At 33.4% G+C, this 11,851-nt stretch overlaps 1 protein-coding gene across 1 annotated transcript; it reads right to left on the minus strand.

Moving 5' to 3' along the window:
• Positions 1-5,079: 5,079 nt before the first annotated feature.
• Positions 5,080-8,703, minus strand: LOC18439557 (uncharacterized). Its single transcript, XM_006849737.4, has 2 exons — positions 8,328-8,703; positions 5,080-5,310 (listed from the first exon to the last, which is right to left on the minus strand). The coding sequence occupies exons 1-2, from the start codon at positions 8,667-8,669 to the stop codon at positions 5,128-5,130; spliced, it is 525 nt and encodes a 174-aa protein (XP_006849800.1). The 5' UTR covers positions 8,670-8,703; the 3' UTR covers positions 5,080-5,127.
• Between the last annotated feature and the right edge of the window lie 3,148 nt (positions 8,704-11,851).

Below are 11,851 nucleotides of genomic sequence, written 5' to 3' on the forward strand. Positions count from 1 at the left end.
ATTTTTGAGATTTTTTTTTTTTTTTTGGGTTTTGAAATTGATCAAACATTGGCGTATGATCTCTACATTTATTTATTTTTTTGGATTTTTAGTTTTCATCCATTATTTATCACATTTTTCAAATTGTTCTTTTTAGTATTTGTTCAATTTTAAGATTATTTGTTTGCACCTTGTTTCTTTTTGTATCATTTATGTTTCTTCCAATGAACATGTCTTTATTGATGTATCATTTTTCATTTCTACCAAGTTTATTTATACCTTTATTTATTCCAAATATGACATGGGAAAATGTAAAACAAAGGAACCAAATAGTGAAAGTCAGGAATCAAAATAATTTCTAGAAACTTATCTAAGCATGCAAATCGAAGATAAGTTATTGTTCTTCGTTGGGCTTAGTTGTATCCTAGAAGTGTACTCGCCAGTAAACTTGAATGCATTTGGAGATGAATCCAAGTCAAAAGGCATCTAATACCTTGAAGGTTGCGAGAGTATCTTATGCCTTTGGATATATTATTTAAGCATAAGGAAAAGTTGGTTGTTTTAGAAAAAGGTTCTAGTATCATGCTTGTTTGGAATAAAAGCATTGTGTTCGTAACTTCGTACTCTAAAGCTCAAGCTTTATGCTTATTTTTTGAAACATGTGTTCATTTTGAAAGTGTACTAGTTCTATGCTCGAGTTCTACCCTCCATGCTTTTATGTTTACGATTCTCATCACTACTAAGAGTTTGTTTTTTGACAATAAGTTATATTCTCCTTTTTCAAAATGAAATGAACATTGTTTTCGAAGGGTTTCAAAATGTAGTATTGGTCTTTGAATTATTTTGTTTTGGTGGTCAATGCTCGGTGCTTGTCAACATATAAATCACATGATATGTGGGTGTGGTTTGCATATGGTTGCAAACTTAGACAATCAAAGTAAGGCTCATCTCTAAACTTTGTTATAAGATGCAATTTTGATGTCGAAATCTCTTAAAATGGTTTGAGAATCTATTTTCACATCTAATTATAAATTTAAAAAATGGTTCAAATGAAGCAGATCAATAAACACATGAAAATCTTAAAAATGGATGGCCCAAATAATATGTTGCGAGATGTACTACTTTTAGCACTTTGAAATTTTTTTTTTTTTCCGTGTTAATACATCTCATAATCAAGATGATCAGTTAAATTTTTTCCCAACATCAAAATAACAATGTTCGGAGGATTTTTGTGGCGCACCTTAATTCTATATTTTAAGGTGTCAACCTTACAAAAACTTTGTCATATTATATTCCACTAAAAAATGACATCTTATGGGATGGTATACTTATGAGACCATTTTAATTTTTGTATAAAGAGGTTACATCCACTGTTAGTCATTGGATGTTTGGACTTTGTACCTAAACAATCATATATCCTCAACCACCGGATTTCAAATTTAACAGTCAACAAGGATTGTGACCTCCTTATATCAAAGGTAAATGATTTCATTGTATATACTTCCTTGTATTATTCCTAAAACGGGGATGGAACTCCTATTTTTGCTAATGTACAATATGTAGCATACTAGCAAAATTAGATTAGAAGAGTAAAGGATATTTATTATATATTAAGCGAGAAAGGGACCACACTGATGTTTGCAACGTGTTTCTTTCTTACGTCTAGATTTTGTAGTCTTAATTTTTAATATATGATTATACTCCCTTACTCAAAAGACAATACCTTACAATTTTAGGAGTTACAATAGTGACTCTTCGCTAATTATTTAATCATAATGATGCATTTATAATCAATTATAAAATATTTCTCTTTTGGAGAAAGATTATGTAACACAAGGGGCTCATAGCTACAAAAATAAGTGAAGCCCCAAAACAAATAGATAACATCTTTTTTTTTTTTTGGGTAATCCAGTGAGGATGACGAGCCTTTATTCATTTTTTGAAATCATTGGTAGTTAATGGAAGCCTAGACCTTAGCTGGGGTATAAGTGGTGCGACCACCATGACTACGACCCCAACCCCATTCTCAATAGCTAAAGAGATTTATTTTTAAAATTCTGCATAACATAGATTTGAAAAATAAACATTTTACAAACATGATTTTGAGTTATTGAAGGCCTAGATCTACCATCTACCAAATGGACAACTTATATTCATTGTTAATAGCAGTCGTATTCTTTTCCCAATATTTATGTGAATTTAAATAATCTTTTTTATTTTTTATTTATTAATTAGACCGCGATGAGTTCTACATGCTCACACAGCTTAGATCCAAGGAGCCAGTACTTTTCAAAGTGACTCATCATATCATAAAATATGGCAGCATGTAATATTTTTCATTCTTTCTTCAATTATTTCTACCTTTGTTCAGCTTTATTATTTTTATTATTTATTAAATTTCAAAATTATTTTTTTGCGTGCATTTTATATTTCTACCTATCATCATTGATATCTCCTTCTACATTTCTACCAAGTTTAACTTCTTTCTCTCTTTTTTGTCCTCTCTTTTTTTTTTTTTTTTTTTTGTTTTTTTTTTTTTTGGAGTTTAACTGTTGTTAGGATCCAAAGTCCAAACCCATGTTCATAGTGATGCAGCCTTTATCCTCTTAACTTTTTTTAGAATCTCTTTGATCATTTTCAGAACCTGGAGCCACCCAACCTTTGGGAATCTCTAGATACTTTTTGAGACGCCATCCTTTAATTTCACCATCTACGAAGATGGTCTACCTACTATTAAATCATTCCCATGAAAAGAAAACCACATGGTTCTTTAATATTGCCCCTTCAAGAAAAACAATGTTTTCTCTCGTCCTTCCTGTAAGGCATGAGAAAATCATGGACATGTAATTTGTAATGGATTTGTAAAGAAAGTGGTTTTTATAAGCCTTAGGCCTTGTGAATAAATAATAATAATAATAATAATAATAATAAAAGCTTAGTTTGACCTCAAAATTTTATCCAGAAATCTCAAATGTGGTTCTAAACTCTATTTCCACTACTAATTATAAATTTTTTAGCTCAAGAAATAGTACAGATCTTGTGGATCCAAAAAAAACTTGAAATTAGACGGCCTAAATAGTGTGTATGTATACTATTTTTAGGGCTTGAAATACTTTTTTCACACTTATAATTATCAAGGTCGAGATGATTGATTTGAAGATCTTTTGGCACTAAAACTATAATATTGGCTGAGTTTTGAGGTGAGGCTCTACGTTTTGTCATAAAGCCTTGGCTGTATTTTACCCTTTTCATTTGTAAATCATAAACTTATGATTGAGGTTTTTATAATCCATCAATATTAAACAATCAAAGTAAAGCATACCTCAAAACTATATTCGAAAGAAGCAATTCAGTCCTGGAAAGCCTTATGATGGCATGAAAATCTATTGTCATCCCTAATTATAAAATTGAAAGCTAAAAAAGTGGTGCAAATTGAGTAAATCTATAAACAATTAAATTTTTTGAAAATGGACAGTCCAAATATTCGTTACAAAATGCACTGTTTTGAAATCATTTTTTTTTATATATATCTATACATCTCGAAGTCGAGATGATCACTTTGAGGGGTTTCCAGCATTGGAACGACTTTTTCTAATGGATTTTTGAAGTGTAACCTACATCAATAATATAAAGTTGACGCCTCATATAATTTTTTCCGTGAACTTACCACTCAAGAACTCCATTCATAATCTTCATACTATTTATTAGCTTTCCATTGCCCAGCATAACCACCAGAAAAAATTCCCAACAAATTTAAAGGCTTTAGTTTTGCCTTTTGTTTTTTTTTCCTAATGTGCACTTGAAGTGAGCGTCATTGCTATTGTCGCTTTATCATTACATTTTGGGGAAAAAACCTAGCTTCACTAGAGACAAATGAATAAAAAAAACAGGGCGAGGTTTATACATTGTGTACATCTTAAGCGATCAAAGTGAGGCACATTGGTGTAAGATGCACTTTTGGTGCCAAAAACTTTGTGACCTAAAAATTTATTTTTATTTTTAATTATAAAATTTAGAGTTTTAAAAACATTAGTGCCAAAAACTTTATGATGACTTAAAAATCTATTTTTTTTTAATTATAAAATTTAGATTTTCAAAAATAGTGTAGATCTAGCAGATCTATGATTATTTAAAAATCTTGAAAATGGACGGTTCACACAGTGTGTTACAAGATGCCATATGTTTAGCAGTTGAAATCCCTTTAGATATCGTATCCATATATCCCGAGGCCAAGATGATCGATAGGCGGATCATCCAGCATCGGAAAATCCTTTTCCAATGGATTTTTGAAGTACACAATGCTTCTAAATACAAAGTAGATACTTTATATAAACTTTTTTTCAAAAAGCATTGTGCACAAAGGATATGTTTACCCTCCGAACCCAAGTTTTGGAAATCACTAATCTGAATCGTGTTGGGCTATATTGGGAGCTAAGCAAATTCTGGAATTGCCAAAGTCTCCCATTTTTTCATATTTTTAATTTTTGAGAAAAAAATCTTCTTTTGACTTAGAGTGAATTGAATTCGACCATCGGGACTCGGGCTCGGAACGCCGGCAAGGGGGATCCAACATCCAACTTTTCAAACAAGTACTAACTAATATTTCACCCCGGGAGAGATTTTATTTGTTTCCTGCATGCATTTATTCCAAGGTTTGAAAACCCCCTAACTAAGCTTTAACTAGTGGAAGTGTACAATTTGCTCCCTGAAAAATTGTTTCTTCTTATTTAAACAAATAAAATAAAAAGTGAAAGATCTTCCCCTAAGGTGCTCTGTATTTTAGCAGCAAGATGTGTTTTGGGAAATTGGATTTTTCAAATACCTATAAGAGATGAACTATTGAACTGTTTAACATTCTACCTATATATTTCTTCAATTTCTTTAATACCCATCAAAAGGTACATGATCATCCGTTGGAATAGTTACACGCGCGTGATTTTCAGTTCAGATAGTTATAAGTAGGCATCAAGTTAAATAGTTCATCTCTCATGAGTATTTTGATAAATTTTCTTTATTCTTTTTATTTTTATCTTGTTGAGTGCATATTTATTTATGTGCGTGCGTGTGCGAGAGAGATAGAGGCAGCTGATGCGTGCATGCTGATGAAACACATATATGTTTTTTTTGATGAATTGGAAGACAGATATGTTAGGATTTGCAATTGAGGCGATGCTTGAAGTCTTCCCACTTCAAATCTTTCTCCAAGTACTCAATGTTGGATGGGTCAAAAGGGCCCTTGATTATGTCAATAGACTTTATGATGGCCCTAGCTGGTAGAACACATTTTGATAGATCATATGAAGTCCTACCTGACAATAATGATGAGAAACCCTATTGCACAAAAGAAAAGAAAAAACATATTAATGTTACACTTTACAAACCATAAAGAGATAAACACTGAGTAAAATAACCAAAAGACAAAATAAAATGCAATCTCGATTGTTATTAGAACCCTAATTTTTTTGAATTTAATCTCATCAACATAGGAAAGGGATTAAAAAAATAGAAGAAGAGAAGAAAAATGAAAATTTTATGTGCCTAGAAAGGTGACATCTTAATATTCAACAAAAAGACCATTCATTGGGGTCTATTTGTTTACAAACTCAAGATCCAAATTTTTTGTTTTGATTTGGTATTTTAAAGTGGATCCCAAAATTTTTACATCAAAAAGTCCGCCTAAGAAGGTTTTATCCGAGGGAGTAACTATATAGTATACTCTGTCATGGGAGTATGAGTGCTCTTAATATTATCCTCTCTGTATCTTATTAAAGGGTGTCATTCATTACGAGATGAAAGGAAATTTAGGGAAATTTATCAAAATACACTTTACATTGCGACTATTTAAAATTTTTGACTTTTTCCTACCATTCCAAGTCAAAATGATGCGTATTTTGAGTGGCATTTTGAAATTCATGCAAAAGTCACGAGTGGATTTTGACAAATATCTCAAAATTTGAGAAAAATTTATCAAAATACATATAAGATAAAAATACTTCACGTTTTGCCTAACTGGAACTATCCAAACTGAAGGCCATGTATCTTTTTATGGGTATTTTGGAATTAAATTTAAATACAATGGTGAAGCGTTAAATAGTTTTTCTCTTGTAAGTAATTTGATAAAGGAAAAAATTTATATAAGGTTGCAATCTTAATATGTAGAATTAAAGGCGCACCTCAAAAATCCATAATAAAAAGTTGTTTGGATGTTAGAAAATCCTTTAGTTGATCAAAATTTTTTATAATAAAATTTAAAGGTACGTCTTAATTAGATTATTTAAGGTTACACCCTTACGTAAACCATACCCTTTGATAAATTCTCCAAAAATTTATCGGAAAGTATAGAATGAAATCATTTACCTTTTATATAAGGTGGCCACATTAATCTTGACCATTGGATGTGAAATTGGGTGGTCACAATTATTCCATTGACCAAGCTCAAATTTCAAAAGAAATTTTTTCAAACTTTGTGACACATCCAAGCTATCAAATTTTACATCAAATGGTTATAAGGATTCATGGCCCCTTTATTTCAAAGGTAAAATAGTCTTATTATATACAATCCCAAAATTTATTATAATGAGGACGTAAGTTTTACCCCTTATGATTTTAATAGTCACCCGCATCAATCAGTACATAAAACATGGTCTCTGCTCTTGGGAGATGTACAGGATCTTGCAGTTTTGTGTGCCTTAGTCAACTAATCCCTTAAAGGTTAGGATAAATAATTAAGCACAACCTCCAACCACAGCTAGGGGTCGTAATGGACCCGACCCGGGATCTGAGGGCTAGACCCGATCTTGGCTTAGGAATGGATCTAAAAATTGGATCCGGCGGACCGGTCTAGGTCTAAATCTTGGGTCTGATAATATTTTTCGGGTCCCAATATAAAAAAATATATAAATATAATTAAATACATAGATATTTTAATTTTTTATTTAGATGCGATCAAGTTTGATCAGGTCTGATTCTGGGTCTAGGTCCCACATCATATTTTCGAGTTCAGATCCCATATCATTTTTGGGGTCGCGTCCCATATCATTCGTGGCTGGAGGGTTCGATTTCCAATTGACCTAAACCCTAAAAAGGTCCAGCCTAACACTTCGGTGTGACCTTTTTTGGGAACCTTCATTTTTTAAGACTTTGACACCTACCTATCTTTTGCTAAATACTTCCAAATCTCTTGGTAGGATCGTTTTCATTGCTATAAATCTCAATTAACTGTTTGTAATTTATTGCATTTATCAGAAAATAAAGGTTCTCCATTAGTAGATTTTATTCTTTCATAATAAAAAGGCAATCTTTCTATGTTTCCCCTACAGCATAAAACTTAGATAATTCCCCTTATCCAATCGTCCATTCTTAATTTAGGGCTAAGATTGCCCAAATCACAATGTCATGTCTCTACACTATTTTGTTTTAAATTTTTTTCTATAAACTATTTTGACACCAAATTTTGGACGTCCAATCTTCTGTTAAACTCGCACTAGCGAAAAATATAAAAAATGTATTTCCAATAAAATAAAATGATCAAAATACCCCTGAAATTTTTAAGGGGTATTTTGGTCTTTATATTTTATTGAAAAATTATTTTAAATATTTTTTATAGGTTCGCCCCAATGAGAAGATGGCACATACCAAATTTAATATTCATAAAATTTGTATAAAAAAATAAAAATAAAATACTTTGAGACGTCGGATCTAAGATCAAACAGTGAATGACTCTCTTGATCAAAATTAGACGGCTAGATGATAGGGGAAGCATAGATCTTCTATGATAGGGCCCTCTTATGTAATTTTTTAACTTGGGTTGTTAACTGTTTACATCTTGTTTCCAGAAAAAGGGTTGGAGTTAGGCATTCATTGGATATGGTGGAATATGAGATTTTTAGTCTTAAGAGGTGACCACATCCTGAACCATATATACTCCATATATGAGAGAGAGAACAAAGAAGTAGAGAGAGAGAGAGAGCAAAGAAGCTAGAGAGAGAGAAAGATCAAAGAAGCTCCAGCACAAGGAATTTACTCCCCAACTATGAATATGATTTGGATTTGATTCTTTTTAAGGTGTTCATGATTGCAACACTAAGTCCTAAGTCCTGATAATTTAAGGATAATTAAATAATAAAAAAGGTGATGCTCGAATAAAGCTAAATGTACATATAATTCAATCCATTTTTCAAGCATTGTGTAATTTTTAGCAAGTTATTGAGGTTGCCCTTGATTATAAAAAAATTAAAAGACAAGACCAGAGTAAAAAAATCAATAGAAACAAAATACCTTGAAAACTACTTCTTCCCAAAACAGAAAATTGGCAAAAAAAAAAAGAAAAAGAAAAAGAAAATAAATACCTTGAAAATTAAAACTTCCTCTTCCTGATCATCTACAAGAGCTCGTACCAAGAGGACCTCACTCCTCTCACTCTCACTGTAAGTTTCAAGCATTCCAATCTCTGTATTTTGTCCATAATCGTCTTCGTCTTCATTCTCATCTGGTCTCAATTGCCTCCTCGCTCTCGCCGCAACTGTATCAGGCAATTGGTCACTAAATTTGGGTCTTGCTACAAAAGTTGAATCCCTAAATGCTGATAGAAAAAGCTTCTGGCTCTCATGACAGTAATTTTGAAAGGGTTTTGCAGTAGTAATGGGTGTGAGCCTTCTCAATTGCAGTAGGTAAGAAGATAGTGTCCCCATGAAATGGGCGTAAGCTAGTAGATGACATTTGGATAAGGCTGTAGTTCTTATATGCAAGAGATCATGGGAGGGTCACAAAACTACCCCAATAATTCCTTTAAGGGTGTGGTTTCTATAAGGTTGCGACCTTGCACAATCCAATTAAGGCCCACTTTCAAATTTTATCATAACATGAAATTTTAGTGAAAAATATTATTAAGATTATCTCAAAATCTATTTTCATATCTAATTATAAAATTTTAAACTCCAAAAATGGTTAAATCAAGTAGATCTATATGAAATATTGAAAATGGACGGTCTAGATAATGTATTGCAAGATGCACTATTTTTTAGACTTTTTTATTTTTTTTTCTTTTCATATTCATACATTTCAATGTCGAGATGATCAATTAGAGGCTTTTTCAATATTAAAACAACATTTTCCGATGGAGTTTTGAGGTGCATCTGTAATTCTACATTTTAAGGTTGCAACCTTATATAAACTTTTTCCTTCCTTAAAAGTTTTAATGAAGGATGCAATTTCTATGAGTCCACGTAGAAATGAGTCCCCTCTTAAAAATTTATTTTGTGTTGGATTTTTGGATCCAATTTTTAAGGACATATAATCTCAATCAAACATGGAGATCATAAATACGAAAAATAAATAAATTCTAAAAATTAATAATAATAGTTTTATAAAAAAAATATTTGGGTCGTTGGTTTCAACCATTTTTAGATGGACCGTCTATTTGCATCTATCTTTAAAATAGTTGCTTTATACATCGGGGGATGCAAAGGTAGAAATGCGTCCCCAAACTATGAAACGATTTTTCTATAGTGAATACCCTCTTCTAATCAAATAACGAAAAATATAACTTTTGTGAGCAATTCTTTCTATAGAATTCCTTTACCTATCTAAATATATGAAAATGTGTGATTTACCAAGAATGGATGAGGTATGCATCTTATTAATGTTCTTATTTCTCTAAGCAACTTATGCAACAGTTTGGTTGGAGAATAACATGCAATAAGCAAAGGTTTTCCATGGATGATAAAGGGGAGTACTTAGGAGAAGGTATCACGTTGGCCTACTCACTCTTTTAATTATCCACCCACTATTTTTTTATTCCGAAGCATTTAACATTAGTAATATTAGGGGGAAAATTTTCACTTCGCCCAACTATGTAGCAAAAAAAATAATGTCGAATCCAGATTAAGGCAAGAACATCCTTCTACAAGCATGCTCGAGGAATTTGGAGCAAACAAATACACAAGCCACTCATAAGCTATGGGAATCAATCATAGTCCACTCTCATTTCACCCTATACACTTGTTCATAGACAACCGTGTATGCCTTAAAAGGGTCTAGCAAGGGATTTCTAAAAGCCCGTTAGTGCACCTATATGCTTACTTTCATTTACATGACCACTAAAGCATGCACCACGATTACTTCCAACCAACTTATCACAGTTAGATTAGTCATACCTCACCAACAACGGCAGCTCGCCTACCTTATAAGTGGAGTTAGGAACTTGATCAAGCCACTCTAGAGGTTATTATTGCTAATGCATGCTAGTTCAAATAAACTTGGTCATTATATGACTATTATCCCTACCGGGGCTCGCAATGGCCAGGTGGGCCTGGCGCGAAATTGGTAGGATGGTGATGGGCTGGGTTTGTGGTCTATAGGGGGCGGCACGGGCCTATTGTTAATGGCTTGATTCCTCATCAGACATGGTCCTATGTTCTTGGCCCAAAGGGAGAGTGTGTGACGCCCAAGAAGGCAGGTCAATTGCCCCCAAAAGCTGGGCTAGGGCCAAAGCTTGAGCCCAACCAGGCCCAAGACAGAGCTCTGGTTGTCGGGCTAGACCTGGCTAACCCAAGGAAGATGCGCTCGCAAGCCTATCCTTCCATAAGCCTAGGCCTGGTAGTATGTCAGATGGCCCATCCTAGCCTATGAAGAACAAAGTCTTTACCCTATTATGTAGCCCTTATGGGAGGGCCCATGCCTATTATTCCTGGCTTGGTTTTCTTATTGGGCCAAGCACAGGCAAGGCATCCATGCCCCACCCCATAAGGAATGACCCAATATGTATGAGAGAGTGTGACCGCTTATGCGGAACTAGAATTTGGGAGTTTCCTTCAAGAATGGGGCTAGAGTCATGGTAGTAGTACCACCATGCTTGAGTTGAAGGTCACGGCTTTTATTTTCATTAACGTAATAAAAAATCTAGGGCCAGTTTGGATGTACCTAAAATTGTAATATTTTCAAATGAAAAGAAAAAAGATTGAGATAATAACTGGCTGATTGGCACTTACAAAAGCCTCTTTCCCACTCTCAAGCAGTATCACAGTTCTTTCCTTCTCTCATCTTCAACAATACAGATTTTTTTTACCTCTCTCTCACTCTCAAGCAGGTATCACAGCTCTTTGCTTCTTTCATCTTCAATACAGATTTTTTTTGCTTTCCTGTTCGCGCCTTTCTCCCAAACCTTCCTGCTCTGAGTCTCACTTACAAAACCCCTTCTCCCACTCTCAAGCAACTCTCATAGACCTTTCTTTCTCTCATCTTCAACTATGCAGATCCTATCTCCCAGTACTACTATGCAGATCCCATCTCTCAGTACTAGTCTGACTTTTTTTAACCTTTCCATCTTTCTCTCTCTAGAAAGCCGTGCTCGTTTTCGACGGGCTTGCTGGAGAGCGATTGTGCTTCTAAATTCCCTTCTCTTATTTTATCTAGAAATTTGGGTTTTGCTTGATATATTTAGTAACCGTGATTCTTCGGGTCTTGAGTATCTAGAAATTCAAGGTTTTGCTTGATATCTCTAGTTGCCGTGATTCTTCAAGTCTTGAGAGTGGAGTTTCTCTGTCTAAATTTAATCGAGTGCAGGGAAATGTTTTACCACTTCAAAACATTTGCAGATGAAGGTCTGTAAAAGACCTCTCACCTCTTTTGCCCATCCATCAAGTTACTCTCTCTTTAATAATAATATTGAACTTCTCCTTGCTCTTGCTTTTTGGGTTCCTCTCTTTAATAATAATATTGAACTTCTCCCTGCTCAGTGCTTTTTGGGTTCTTCTCATTCTCTGTATTCTATATTTATAGGAATAAACTGTAAATATAGAGAAAAAAGAATCAATATAATTAAATTCTAAAATTGTGTAAATTGGGGTTGGGTTTTTTTATCGATTTCTTTAAA

The sequence above is a fragment of the Amborella trichopoda genome, chromosome 4, assembly GCF_054954075.1.
Source record: "Amborella trichopoda isolate Santa Cruz 75 chromosome 4, AtrichopodaSantaCruz75HAP2 v2.0, whole genome shotgun sequence".
Taxonomy (NCBI): Eukaryota; Viridiplantae; Streptophyta; class Magnoliopsida; order Amborellales; family Amborellaceae; genus Amborella; species Amborella trichopoda.

Bases quoted from the DNA above. Each gene is read 5' to 3' on its own strand.
- LOC18439557 (XM_006849737.4), bottom strand. From the start codon at position 8,669: ATGGGGACACTATCTTCTTACCTACTGCAATTGAGAAGGCTCACACCC. The intron at 5,311-8,327 runs GTATTTATTTTC...TTTGTGCAATAG, and splicing joins AGGAAGTTTTAATTTTCAAG to GGTTTCTCATCATTATTGTC.